Source organism: Balaenoptera physalus (assembly GCF_965194825.1).
Source record: "Balaenoptera physalus genome assembly, chromosome: 2".
NCBI classification, from domain to species: Eukaryota; Metazoa; Chordata; class Mammalia; order Artiodactyla; family Balaenopteridae; genus Balaenoptera; species Balaenoptera physalus.
Window position 1 is genome coordinate 160784494 of NC_138883.1, and position 14839 is coordinate 160799332.

General features: G+C 44.4%; 1 protein-coding gene across 2 annotated transcripts in view; it reads right to left on the reverse strand.

The window, feature by feature from the left end:
- Positions 1-10381, reverse strand: part of LOC309655005 (coiled-coil domain-containing protein 3) — a 104143-nt gene extending 93762 nt beyond the window's left edge. Inside the window, exons 1-2 of one of the 2 annotated variants that reach the window (XM_082449884.1) lie at positions 9757-10381; positions 5601-5775 (exon numbers count right to left, since the gene is read on the reverse strand). In XM_082449884.1, the coding sequence (XP_082306010.1) occupies positions 5601-5775; positions 9757-10130 (549 nt within the window). In that variant the 5' untranslated portion in view covers positions 10131-10381. The remainder of the gene's footprint in view (positions 1-5600; positions 5776-9756) is intronic. The other variant, XM_082449885.1, reaches the window with a different exon arrangement.
- Positions 10382-14839: the final 4458 nt, after the last annotated feature.

The following is a 14839-nucleotide window of genomic DNA, read 5'->3' on the forward strand; positions in this document are numbered from 1 at the left end:
CTTACTCTAAGCCCTCTCCCTTGGAAGTCTCATCCGTGTCCAGTTTCAGCTGACATCTAGTTATCAATCAGACACAAAGGTATATCTTCTACTCAGAGCTCTTCTCAAAGCTCCAAAGTTACAGACCCAACCACCCATTCAAGATCTCACATGGATGGCTCAAGGGCACCTCAACTCAACATGTCCAACCCTAGACTCATGAATTCCCTACCAAACCTGTCCTATCCCCATTTATCAAGTGTTAGTCCTGGCATGCAGTCAGCCAGGAACACAGGAGTTATCTTTGACCCTCCCACCTCTTGTACCACCCAAATCCAAACCGTCAGGAACATCTACTGATTTTAGTTCCTAAATCTCTCTCAAGTTTGCCTACATCGCTCCACCCCCATTGCCTCCACCCTGGTCCAACATCTATCTGGTAGCTTTCTAACAACCACTACCTGTTCTTACCATATCATTTGGATCCCCTCCAATCCAGTTCCCTACTCCTGCCACTTTGGGTGGTGTGTGTGTGTGTGTGTGTGTGTGTGTGTGTGTGTGTGTGTGTGTGTGTGTGTGTGTGTGTGTGTGTGTGTGTGTGTGTGTGTGTGTGTGTGTGAATTTGCTCCCATCACCCCTTGCTTTCAAAACATCAAGGGTTTCCCATTACTGTAGAACGAAGCCCAATCCTCACGAGGATCAATCCCTGCATGGTGTGACCCCACCTACCGCTCTGGCCTCATTCTTCTCACTCACTCCCTTTCCTCCAGCCACAGGAGCTTTCTTTGGTTTCCTCAAAGGCACCATGGACCCTGCTACCACAGAGCCTTTGCACAGATTCTTCTCCCTCTCTGGATTGCTCTCATTTCCCAGTTACCTCAACATTAACTAACATACCTCCTCATCCATCAGATTTTAGTCCCAGTATCAATTCAGCAGAAAAGGCTTTCTTTACCCCTAAGTCTAGATCAGACACCTTGATTATTTCCTTTCTTTTCCTTGGAGCATCTATTTCCATTTTAAATTATAAAGTCATTAACGTGGTCTTTTGATTGTGGCCACCACCAACACTAAGACTATAAATTTCATGAGATCAGGGACTTTGTATTTTGCTCAACACTGAAACTCTAGTATCTAACACAGCAGCTGCCTCACGGTAGGCACTCAATAAATATTTGCTAAAGATTGGACTTGGGACTTCCCTGGTGGTCCAGTGGTAAAGAGTCTGCCTTACAATGGAGGGGACGTGGGTTCGACCCCTGGTCAGGGAACTAAGATCCCACATGCCACAGGGCAACTAAGCCCGAGTGCCATAACTACTGAGCTCGTGCACCTCAACTAGAGCCCATGTGCTGCAAACTAGAGAGCCCAGGCACCCTGGAACCTTCGCACCACAACTACAGAGCCCACACGCCCTGGAGCCTGTGCACCACAACGAAGAGCCCGTGCGCCACAACAAAAGATCCCGCATGCCTCAACAAAGATCCCACATGCCGCAACTAAGACCTGATGCAGCCAAAAAAATATAAAATAAAATAAATACCATAAATAAATAAATAAATTTTATAAATAAATAAATAAATAAATAAATAATAGATCTTAAAAAAAAAAAGATTGGACTCAACAATCCCACAAAATGAGGTATGTATAATGTTATACATGTCCGCATTCTATGTAATATCAATGAATTGGAAACAGCGTAACTACCTATCGACAGGGGACTTGATTAAATATATACAGTGAGGCATTCATACAATGGAATACTATGCAGCAATTTAAAGCAACTTACGTGCATTGATATGGAAAGATTTTTAAGATCTACTTATGAATAAAGCAGAGCACAGTAAAGTGTGCATAGTGCAGTGCCACTGGTGTCAAAGACGACAATAAATCATGTTTGAATTGTTTGTTGGATGAGAATACTCATCGAACGTTTACAAGAAACTGTTAACAGTGGTTACTTGTTTGGAGGGTAGGTGGGAACTGGGTGGATGGGTGTCAGAGGTGGGAGGAAAAAACTCTACTGACTACCATTTTGTACTTTTAGATTTGGGAATCCACATGAACATGGTTTATAATTCAGTAAACGAATTTTTTTAAGTGCTCCCTGGCTGGAACCCAATAAACTCTATTGAATGAATTACGGCACACATGACAGCTTCCCCATCACTGTTCCCATCCCCAACACGTATCTCTGTCACCACTGCTGCCACCACTCTGCCACTGACCTGGGAAGAAGCAGGAAGCTTTTTAAAAGCTACATATCCTTTAAATTTTAAAGCCCTACTTTCTAATTACCAATTTACAGTCATCACTCTTTATACTTGACAAAGTGCTTTCAAACATGTGCTCTAATTAGGTACTTATAACAACCTGAGACAGTTTATATGTTTTTAGCCCCATTTTATAGATGAGAAAGCTGAGGTTGTGAGAAATTAAGGGTCCTGCGTGAGGTCACGCCTCTGGAAATGGCTGAGCCTATCTCAATCTCCTGATGAAAAGTCGATGTTCCTTCTGATGCAGCTTGGAGGATGACAACTCCCCCACCATCCTTCCTGACTCCAAAATGGGAAAAAAGAAAGATGGCAGCAGGTCTTTCACAGATTTTACTTCAATCCCATGACGTTCTAGAACAGATTGATGTAAGTGTGGATCAGTCTGGGTATCGGTCCTAGGGGACAGGACTTGCTGAGAGGGGAAAACAGACAACTTCTGTTTTGATTGTTACACTCACCCAGCAGGGAAGAAAAGAAGGAAAATCTTCCTGGCTGGCGTGGAGAGAACCCTGCCAGAAAATGGGATGGATGCTCTAACTTGCCAAAGACATCCCCCGGTGCAATTAACACCATGATACTGCACCAGAGAGACACTAAACACATAGGAACGCTGCTGATTTCCTGGCAACTTTTGAAAGCAAGATTGTGTTTCTACTGTCTGAGGCGTGGGTGGGATGTTTGAGGATGGAACTAGAGAATGGGAGGATTTGGCTGCTGAGGACGAGTTGCGGGTCACCCTGGGTGTGCATCACAAAAAGTTTCCCTACATAAGATTTTCCTCTGGTTCCATTTCTTAACCTCCGGATGGACCCTAGAGTCCCAGATTCATGTGATGCTCCGAGAGAGTGAGAACTATGAGAGAAAAGAATGAGATGTGCCCTTCACAACCAGAGCCTAGATCAAGCCTAGTTCAAGCTGACTGGGGGCTTAGAGACGAGGAGCAGCAACAGTGGAAAGAACAAGAACTCAGTGTTCCTCCAGGATTTATCATCATCTAAGATACGGCACGTAATTCAAGAAAGCCATGTTAACGTGCCACATCCAAGGCCATTCATAAAGGTCTCAGAACAAATGAAGGATTCGTGTGTTCCGATTAGCAAGAGTCTAACTGCAGTAAAAAGGTGACCTGCACAGCTCCTCTGATCCCTCCTAAGACGGAGAACCCACCACCTTAGGAAAAACATAGCTTCTGCTGTAATATGATGTGTTTATCCTGTGTAGGAGGGAAAATAGCATGCTCACCTTCAGACAGAAAAGGCAGAGAATTTTTAGCCTTTTTTGGAAGAAAGGAGCAAGTAATTGTCAATAACTCTTCATCTAACTCTGAGATCTTCAATTCACAGCTACTTTAATCACTCCAGAGGCCATAAAAATTTCTCAAGGAGTGTTGTAAAATGTAAATGCTAACATTTACCAGAAAGCCAACTTAGTTTTAGTTTAAACCTAAATTCTCAAAGGAACTAGCTAATTTAATTTAGCTCTAATGTGGTACATTTCAAAATGGACCAGGGATAAAAATGGAAAGAGCCAAGGTGGTAAAAAGTACAAGGTCCATCAATGCCTTCAGCTACACAGCAGCTCAGCAATCTGGAACAATTAATTTTCCTCCCCAGAAGCTTCTGACTCTTAGAGCAAATGCACACGCCCACCCTTTGTTGTCTAAGAGACCAGGGTGATGAAAGGGAAAAGGAATTCTTCCCAAGATCAACATCTGACCACCAGAAATAGGACTGCCTTCACACTGAAACAATTCTCCATGGTCCTATTGTTCTACTTTTTTCTAATGATGGAAAAATCTAATTCCAGGGAAATTTTAAGAGCTTCATTATGTGACCACAGGGCTAATCAGTTATATAGCTAAAGAGTTTGGGGGCTAAGCTATAAGGTATTTGTGGAACAACATCTGATCTCTTGATATAAATCTATTGTTACCAAGGATTTAGTAGTTTAAGCAAAACTCCCACAGGATGGAGACCCAAAGGACCAAGACTAAAAGGATTTCATTCAGAACATGCTAAGGACTGACCCAGGCTGGGGATACTTGGTAGGTCCAGTTCAATGCGGGGTGGGTGCCAGCACAGATGAAGAGCAGAAAAACAAACTAACAAACAGGTGCTTGGAACCATGTTGGGAGCAAAATATAAAACAAGCACTCAGAAAATTCTGGCAAACCATGGAGGAAGGGTCAGAGGAGTCTAGATCTCTGTCAGTAGAGTAGGCCTAAGGAAGGAATCCTTGATCATGTTAAGGAAGTAAGAATCAACATTTTTCCTTAGTTGGACGCACCTGCCCATCAATGAGAACACTTTCTGGGCAAAGAACATGAAGAAAGCCTCCAGGTGCCAGGGAGCCCTGGGCAAAAGGTAAGGAGGTTTGGGCAAACAAGGCCGCTCCCCTGGGCCAATCCACCAGACAAGAGAAAGTCACATCCCCCAATGCCACCCCAGATAGGAGAAAAGAAGGAAGCCACCTAACATGTGCAAATTGACCCATAAAAAAAGTCCTTGTTTCAGGGGACACACACATCCCCACATCAGAACTCTCTCCAGTGGTCTGTCACATGGTCCTAAAAACATCTGATGGGAGACTGGGAGCCATGGGCCACCACTTCCCCTGACCTGGTCCCACAATCACCCCAGGTCTATTGTGGCAATGCCACTGCTCTGGGAAAGTGACAATCCTCAAAATGTCCCTAAAACTCTGGAAACTGCCTCAGATTGAAAGATCCCTTTTATATTTTCATGACCAAAACTACCCGACCCTTACATTCCACAATTACCTTGGTCACACTGTACCTCTACGTCTTAGCAACTATAGATAAGAATCATGAAAGTGTTAGCTATGATAATTATTTAATTCCATTTCCTTAAGGGCTTTTTCTTTCCTCTTAGAAAATTCCTTAGAGCCCTATGCTATCAATAATAATGATAATAATAGTGGTAGTAGTCATAATAGCTCACATGTATTGAGCACTTACTGTGCTAAGTACTACGCTAAGGGCTTTACACATTTCCATTTCCTGCCTAGTTAAATCATGTCCCATCAGCCCTATGGGGTAGCTGCTACTATTGTTTCCATTTTGCAGAAGAGGAAACTGAGGCACAGTGTGCCAACCGTCATCCCATCTTGTTCCCTCACTTTGTGAGGAACCCCACACCAAAGAGTAAAGCCTCAGAAATCCAAAGTTTATGCGCAGTGTTTGTTAACTGCTGGCAGGGAAGGGAGGAAAATACTCTTTGGTCTGGGTTTTTGGAAGAGGACTCTTGACTCCCTTGGTCACAAAATGCACACAAGATGTAGCTATTCTATTATTTTGCTGTAGATCAGGGTACAGCCAATTCTTACCCTAGTGTCTTCTTGGACTTCCCAGTCACTGGAGAAAGTTGCCAGTTGCTGCCCTTGGGAACAGTTTGAAAACTGGAAAAGGCTGGAAAACATCCTTCTGTTCTCTTGAGTGTCTGGAAAGATGGCATCTTGGAAATTGACTCCATGAGGCAAGAGGTTATAATTTTCATCCATCCTAATGGAAAAAAGGAAAAAAGCAGAGCTGTAGACTGGATACCTATGGGGTGTACCATCCTGAATCAAGAGTCAATAGAAGACTGTGACAGTGTTGCCAATTTTATGACAATGCCTTTTTTTAAATTAAAGTATTGTTGATTTACAATGTTGTGCTAATTTCTGCTATATAGCAAAGTGACTCAGTTATACACGTATATGTACTTTTTAAAATATTCTTTTCCATTATGGTTTATCCCAGGAGATTGGATATAGTTCCCTGTGCTATACAGTAGGACCATATTGTTTATCCATTCTAAGTGTAATAGTTTGCATCTACTAACCCCAAACACTCAGTCCATCCCTCTCCCTTCCCCCCGTCCTCCTAGGCAACAAGAAGTCTGTTCTCTATATCTGTGAGTCTGTTTCTGGTTTGTGGACAGATTCACTTGTGCCATATTTTAGATTCCACATGTAAGTGATATCATATGGTATTTGTCTTTCTCTTTCTGACTTACTTCAATTAGTATGATAATCTCTAGTTACACTCATGTTGCTGCAAATAGCATTATTTCGTTTTTTTATGGCTGAGTAGTATTCCATTGTATATATACCACATCTTCTTTACTCATTCATCTGTCGATGGACATTTAGGTTGTTTCTATGTCTTGGCTATTGTGAATAGCGCTGCTATGAACATAGGGGTGCATGTATCTTTTTGAATTATAGTCTTGTCCATGTATATGCCCAGGAGTGGGATTGCTGGATCATATGGTAGTTCTATTTTTAGTTTTCTGAGGAACCTTCATACTGTTTTCCATAGTGGCTGTACCAACTTAGATTCCCACCAACAGTGTAGGAGGGTTCCCTTTTCTCCACACCTTCTCCAGCATTTGTTTTTTGTAGACATTTTAATGATGGCCATTCTGACCGGCATGAGGTGGTTCCTCATTGTAGTTTTGATTTGCTTTTCTCTAATAATTAGTGACGCTCAGCATCTTTTCATGTGCCTACTGGCCATCTGCATGTCTTCTTTGGAGAAATGTCTGTTAAGGTCTTCTGCTCATTTTTTTGATTGGGTTGTTTTTTGTTGAGTTGTATGAGCTGTTTTTATATTTTGGAGATTAAGCCCTTGTCTGTCACATCATTTGCAAATATTTTCTCCCATTCCATAGGTTGTCTTTTCTTTTTTTTAATGGTTTCCTTTGCTGTGCAAAAGCTTGATTTTGATTAGGTCCTGTTTGTTTATATTTGTTTTTATTTCTATTGCCTTGGGAAACTGACCTAAGAAAACATTGGCACGGTTTATGTCAGAGAATGTTTTGCCTATGCTCTCTTCTAGGAGTTTTATGGTGTCATGTCTTATGTTTATGAGAGAAAGTCTCATAAAGGCGCAAAGTCTCTAAGCCATTTTGAGTTTATTTTTGTGCATGGTGTGCGTGTGCATTCTAACTTCACTGATTCAGATGCAGCTGCCAATTATACGACAATGTCTTACATGGCTCTCATTAGAGGAGTGACTTTGTTTCTCTGCCTCACATCACATGAGTCTATTCTTAAGGTTTTCAAAAAATGTGAGTTGGGGAATGGGGGAGTGTGCACATGTGTCTGTTTGTCTATTTGTGTCTCCCAAGTGGTCTTCCTTCTCAGTGTTTCTTGGTGAAAGGAAAGCCAGTTGTAATAAGCCGGGATTCAAGTCCTACCATTGCTACTTATCTCCTGTCTGACACAAAGTGAATTTCTTAAATTCTCTAAGCTTCAATTTACAATCTATAAAAAGAGGGTGACAACAGCACCTTACTATTTAATGGTGGTGTAAGGACTGCATTTTAAAAAGTAAGTAAAGCATCTGGCACAGAGTGAGGACAGTATGAAAGTTAGTTAACATTTTTACAGAGCCTCACGTAAAGTACCTGTTGGCAAGATAAAGTCGAGAAAAGGAAAAGGAGAGATGGGAGTTACCCTCCAGCCCAAAGGGGGCATTTAGGGGTCACCAGGGAGTCTCCACTGCCACTTTCTCCTGTGACACTGACCAGAATCTGTTCTCTTCTCAGTGGGCCCCAGAATAACAGAAGAGGAATGATTTGTATGCGGTTGTTAACATACATCAGGGCAACACAGCCCTGAGAAATAGAAATCTGTCAGACTACCATTTGACTCTGTATTTCTGCCCTAACGTTTTATAAACATGTCAGAGCAAAAGATGAAAGAGTTGGCTGACCACCGCAGAGCCAGCAGACAAAACCGTATTTCATTATAAAATCGGAAAAGAAAATAATGTCTTCTCAAGTACTCCAGCTCTTTTTTCTTGGGAAAATAAAGTTTTATTGTTGAATAGTTTTATAGCTGGGTTCCCAGTGTTTTCCCTAAATAAAGGCATGAAAAAAATCTATGTGAAGTTTCTCCATATCAAGGAGATACCGTCTCACTCCTTGCTGACTTCATTTAGAAACTGTACTTCTCAAGCAATTAAAAAAAATTCAGCTTAATCTAGCTAAACCACCCAAGCCAACACAAAGCACGCCATGTATTCTAAACTTAGATATTCTAGCTTCAATATGGAAAACATGTGTTGACACGAGCTTACCGACGGCCCTCTGTGGAACTTACTGTTTTCTTTCTCAGTGACATGAAATCTCGAGAGCTAAAAGTGAGTCTGCAGGCCAAGGTCATGGTCATTCCGTATATCCTTACTGCTACTCCAGGGGCTGGGAAGACTGGATCTATTGCCCATCACAGCCGTGGATTCACTCGCTATCTTGATAGATACGTTAGATTCCATTTTGAGGTTCTGTATCAGTCTTCTCCTTCAACTGGAGACAACCAATGCATTTAGGGTTCCACCTGCTGTTTTTTACTTCAAACTTCAGTTGAACCCATCGCCTGAATTCTTATCCACACGCATTTCATCGTGACCACAAGACCAACTTTCATGGAACTGCACGAGATTCCAGGAGTCTCCAATCAGACAGGGCGTCCTACCTAATTCACCTCTGTATTCTTCAAAGCCCTGTGACACCTCGCCCCCCCCCCGCCCCAAGCCCTTACCGCCTCCCAGGTCCCACCTCCATAAACCTTTGCTATTTCGAAGAGCCTGGCATTGAGGTCTGCTGGCAGCTGATACGAGCTAACACGAGTAAAACAACAGGACAACAGCTGGGTTGCATTCCACACCATTCCCATCTTGGCATTTAAGCAGGTGCGCAGAATAGAGTAACTGTTCGTTCCCCATAACCTGAACCAGGTGTTTTGCATGAGTTACTCTGTTTTAGTCTCAACCAGCCTTGTTTCTCACATTATGAAGGTGAGGCTATTGAGGTTCTCGACAAGGTCAGTAACTTGCTCAAAATCATAGGGAGAGCAGAGCCAGAATTCCAGCAACAGTCTGATTTCCAAGGGGTTTTGTTTTGACCACCGCCCAGCCCAAACTACTCCCACCGAATCCAGTTTAAAACATAGGGTCCCACCTATATTACAGTTCCACCTAAATTAGGGTTCCACCTGTTCTTTATTTCAAACTTGAGTCGAAGCCATCACCTGAATTCTTATCCACAAGCATTTCATCTGGACCACAAACCAACTTTCATGGAACTCAGAGAGGGCTCCTGCGTGATTTACCTTTATATTCCTCAAAGCACTGTGACCAGGGTCTCCCCGCCCGCCCCCCGGAGCCCCCCGCATAAACCTTTGCTCTCTGGAATAGGCTGGCTACTTGCTGCTGGAAACCACCTAGAGCTTTTGCCTGAAACACTCTTCTGTCCTTTAAGCGCAGGAATCACCCCTCTTTTGCCAAGTCTTAGCCAGAGGTACCCAGGATGTTGTAGACAGGTCGGGAGGAGCAGGAAAGAGTCGAGTAAGGGAAGGAGCCCAAGGCATCATCTAACATCGCCCGCACGGCCAGGATCCCGTGGGAGGTCCTGATCCGGCTCCGAATAAAGGTGACCTCGGTTGGTCACACGCAAATGGCCGAGGGGGTGGTGTGGGAGGGAGGTGGCGGGCTCACCTGAGGAAGAAGAAATAGGAGTAATCCTGGACCACGGTGTGGGAGTGACAGGAGAAGTAGCCCAGGCCGGTGAGGTTGAGCCTGGAGCCCGCGGGCACTTCGAGCATGCTGCCCCACGCCTGGTCGCACAGCATCTCGATCTCGGCCGAGTAGAAGAGCCCCGCCTCGCCGGCCTCATACTGCCAAGGCAGGTAGTTGTACAGGCCGTGCACCTCTTGGTGCAGCGCCAGCACCTTGGCGTACACGATGATCTCGGCCAGCTCGGCGCGGCAGCCCTCGCTCAGGGGTCTCCACTCCGAGGGCAGCTGGCAGCTGCGGGAGGTCCCCAGCCGGCCGGCCAGGCAGAGCGCGGCGAGCAGCAGCGGGCGCAGCATGCCGGCGGCGGGGCGAGCGGCGGGACCTGCCGGGTGGGCGCTGCGCCCGAGGCGCACTAGCCGGGGCGCATGGCGAGGAGGCCCGGGGCGGAGCTGGGGCGCCGGTGGCGTCGGGGAGCCCGGAGCGCCCGGCCCACGGCGCCGCCCCGCCGGCCGGGTAAGCGCAGCCCTGGGCGCTCGGCGCGCCGCTCCCTGCGCCGCCAGGATCAGCCGGTTGGCCCTAGCCCGTGACGCTTTAAAAGGGCGCGGGGAGGGCCGACCGCCGCCTCCTCCTGCCCCCCGCGGCTGGGGCGTGGGCGGCGGCGGGAGGGGCGGAGGCGGGACGCGCGGAGGCGGGACGCGGGCCAAGGGCGCGCGAAGCTCGGGAGACGCGGGGTGCTGCACCCGTAGCCCCTGGCCAGGCGCGGTGTTTGGGGAGCACCGGGCTCCGCGGAAGAGCCAGTGCTGGGAGCGGCGGCCCAGCCCTCTTGCAGCGCCCCGCGGACTGACTGGTCGAAGCTTTCCAGGCGCAAAGCCTGTTCCAGATGTGGCATCCTTAGAATGATCGCTGTCAATTGCCATGATTACGCTGTATACGTTTTTGCATTTTCTGTAGTTCATTTAGAGTCAACTACATAGAAATCTAACTTTACCATCGCAGAGGTCTACTGGGAAATTCAATGTGATATAACAAACTTTTCTGGATTCATTCATTCTCTCTCTCTCTCCCCACCCCCCCCCCTTATTTTTTAATAATGCTCTTAGGAAAGCCTTAAAGATTTGAAAAGCCAAAGCCAGACTGCTCTGATTTTCCTACAGTTACATGATGTCATGTTTTACATAATTCCTACATTCAGATTCTGAATATCCTTCACCTGAGATAAATTCAGAAGTAAATTCCAAACAGCTTTTCACAAGTCAATGAGTGACTGTGAGGAGAGCCAAACTCCACAGTTAAATCTTTATTCCTAAACTCAGCAGTTCCTTTTATCTCCAAATTGCCTTAACTGTTCCTAATGTAGTAAGGAGAAAAGAGAGGATATTATTCATAAATATGTAATATTTTATATAGGCAATACATATACATAATATCATGCATATAATATACATATCATGCATATGTCATACATATTATATAATATATATTTATAATAAATTTATAAGCAAAACACACTTAAAATGGAAGGCTCTTTTTTCTGAAGCATATTAACCAGGGTATCTGCAAGTGTAAATCTTAGAATCCAGCTGAATTCTTCTCTGTACTGAAGGGAAGAGTCCTTAGGGAATTCTGGAAGGAAAGGTAAAGAGAAAAGAGTGTAGAGAAGCAGGAGAGAAAATCCCAAGGCTGGGCCTCACCTCCCATGATCCCCAAATCTTCTTACTGTGATCCCTGAATCTTCGGTTAGGACAACTAAATTCGTGAGTGCTTCTTGTGACTGAAGTTTTTGAAAGGCAACTCTGGGGCACAGATCCAGCCAGTGTGGGACAAGGAATGGGGAGGAAGAGTCTGTGAAAAGGGCAGCCTCAGGGAACCAGGAGACATCTTAGGGAGGGCTTGGGCATCCCAAGAAGTGCAATGACCGGGACTCCAGCCACTGCTGCCCAGCTCCTGAGAGAACGGAAGGCTCCAGCCGACATGAGGTCACACTGATCCAGAATCTCATCAGTGACTCAATGGACCAAATTCTTATTCCTACAAAATCATCTGTGATGGGCCTAAAAGAAGAAAGAAATAAGAGTAAGAGCTCCTCACAGATAATAACTAACCCCTGCATAGCTAGTAGTCAGCCTGAGGCCTCAATTAATTTTGTAGAAAAAGTAGTTATATTGAGGGAAGCAAGTGGACAGTAGTCCCGATGGTATATGACTCCTCACGGTGACCCCGCCCCCCCATGGTAGGTACCAGACTTTCCCACGATGGGGAAATGGTATTGGAGGATGGCATCAGATGTCGTACTTCAGGACTGCTCATTTGTCTCTCACTGAAAATGTGAGTTAGAACATATCATAGTCACTGTCTTAGTCTGATCAGGCTGCCATAACAAAATACCACAGCCTGAGGGGCTTAAACGACAGACATTTATTTCTCACAGTTCTGGAGGCTGGAAGTCCAAGATCAAGGTGTCAGCAGGATTGGTTTCTGGTGTGGTTGCTCTTCCAGGCTAGTATACGGCTGCCCCCCCTCCCCGCATCCTCACACGGCCTTCCTTCTGTGTACCTGTAGAGAGAGAGAAATCTCTGGTGTCTCGTCCTCCTCTTGTAAGGACACCAGTCCTATCAGATTAGATCACCACCCTTGTGAACTCATTTAACCTTAATTACTTCCCTAAAGGTCCTATCTCCAAATACAGTCTCATTGGTGGTTAAGGCTTTAAGATATGAATTTAGGGCAGGGAGGAGGGGGCGGGAACAGGGGACACAATTCAATCCATAAGTTATTTAGCAGGTGTTCTGCAGGTTTGCTAGAGAAAAAGAGAGAGAGGATATAAAAGGGTTTATATTCCTGGCAAGACGACACAGAGCAAGCATTGCCAAATTATAATATTAACAACTGCTAACATTTATTCATCGCTTACTATGGGCCAAGCACCATTGTAAGGACTTTGCATATTGTAATGCTTCAAACAACACTTTGAAGTAGGTACTGCTTATACAGAATAGATAACTAATAAGAACCTACTGAATAGCACAGGGAACTCTATTCACTACTCTGTAATGACCTATATGGGAATAGAATCTAAAAAAGAGTGGATATATGTGTATGTATAACTGACGCACTTTGCTGTACAGCAGAAACTAACACAACGCTGTAAGTCAACTATACTCCAATTTTAAAAAATTAATTTAAGAAAAAGCAGGTACTGCTATCATCCTCATTTTAGAGATAAGGGACTTAAGAACAGAGAGGTTAATTGACTTACTAAGATCACAGAGCTAGAAAGTGACTAAGCCAGGATTCAAACCCCAGCATCAAATTCCAGAGTCCATGCACTTAACTACAGCATTAAAATATGGACAAAACAAGCAATGTTTTAAAGGCATGAGTGGGCCCTTTATCAAGAAGTAAGTAGAGTATATGAACAATAATAACCTTCGCAGAATCACCAGTGGTGGTTAAATGAGGGTGTAACTGGACTAACATTAATTTTGTTTTAACCAGCAGCCCTGCTCTATAAGTTATTAAGTTTATTTTAAGTTAGTGCTATAACTTATGCAGACAAGAGAATAAGGAAGTTTTTCTTTTTAATTGTATCTTCAAGTGCTTCAGAGGCCTGGAAAATGTTTGTCCATTTCTACAGACCTTAAAACCTTGACTTTTCTTTCCATTTAGATGAACAAATAAATAAAAATCAGTATGCATGGCTGATGTCTCTCTTGTATAAACTTGACAGAATCAAAACTCTTCCAATACTGCCCAGAATGTATTTTCCAGACACGAGGGCCTTTGAGAGGTTGTCCTTCCCCTAGATTCTTCACAGACACATGAGTCATGCTTTTCTTCTCTGTGAAGTCTGGCAGAGGGCCTCGCTGATTGGGGTTCTTCACCTGGAGCCCTGGGTGTGAGCGTCCCCTGGTGCGCAGCTCCTCTTTGGGGACTAAGAACTCCAAACAAGCAGAGCTCAAGGTAGTCGGGATGGGAAGCAAAAACTCTATGACTGAATCTATGGGTTCAGTGGCAAACAAGCCACTTCCACCCCTGGATTCCAAGACCCGTATGTTCTGGCTATGGGGAAGATAGCACCATATATGTTCTCTGTTTCAAACGTGTACAATATCCTTCACAGCATTTACAATATCCTTTAAGATAGCACCCTATCCTTTCAGGATGTTGACTCCCATCTGACACAGGAACTGAGTCTTCATAAGCCATTACATTGCATCAGTAAGCTTTCAAAATTTGCTCAGTTGCTTCTAGGTGATGTAGCACATGGTTAGACCAGTTACTTCCATGGCCAAGAGCCCATTGCTGCATTCGCTTTGCTGTGAGCGAAGAGATGCTATGGAAGTCACTGATCAGAAGCAATGCTACGGAAAGTACCATGACGGTGAATAAGGTGTTCTTTGGTCCATAGATAGTGCTCCTGGCAGAAGCACTGTGGGGCAGGGAAGGAGCATCCACACCTAGAATGTATCTACTCCAGTGAGGACAAGTCTCTGCTCCCTTCAAGATGGAAGAGGTCCAGTGTAGTCAACCTGCCACCAGGGCATCAGTATTGATCTCTGGTGCTGACATAGTAAGCCCTCAGCATTGGTGTTAGCAGGGTCAGCCTTAGTAAGGTAAGTTCAGAAACACAAAGGGAGCAAATACTGTTGGAAAAATCGCACAAATAGACTTGCTCAACACAGGGTTGCCACAAACCTTCAATTTGCAAAAAGACATAATATCTGTAAAGCACAGTAAAGTGAAGCATAATGAAACGATATATGCCTGTATCCTAAATATATATAAATGTAGATATATCCTAACATATATATTATATATTCTAATATATATACATACATCTCGTATTGGTGATACATATAATATATATATTCATCTGTTTTTCTGGTGATGCCTAACACGTATCCAATCAAACCACTATCAACTGCCCAAGAGTTGGTATCCATCTTATTACTGGCCATCTCTCAGTCTAGACATTGTGTACAACTAAATATGTTGCTCAGAGTTCTACCCATGGGAATGTTTTCCCTCACCAGCATCCTTCAGCATCAACCCTGAGTGGCAGGCA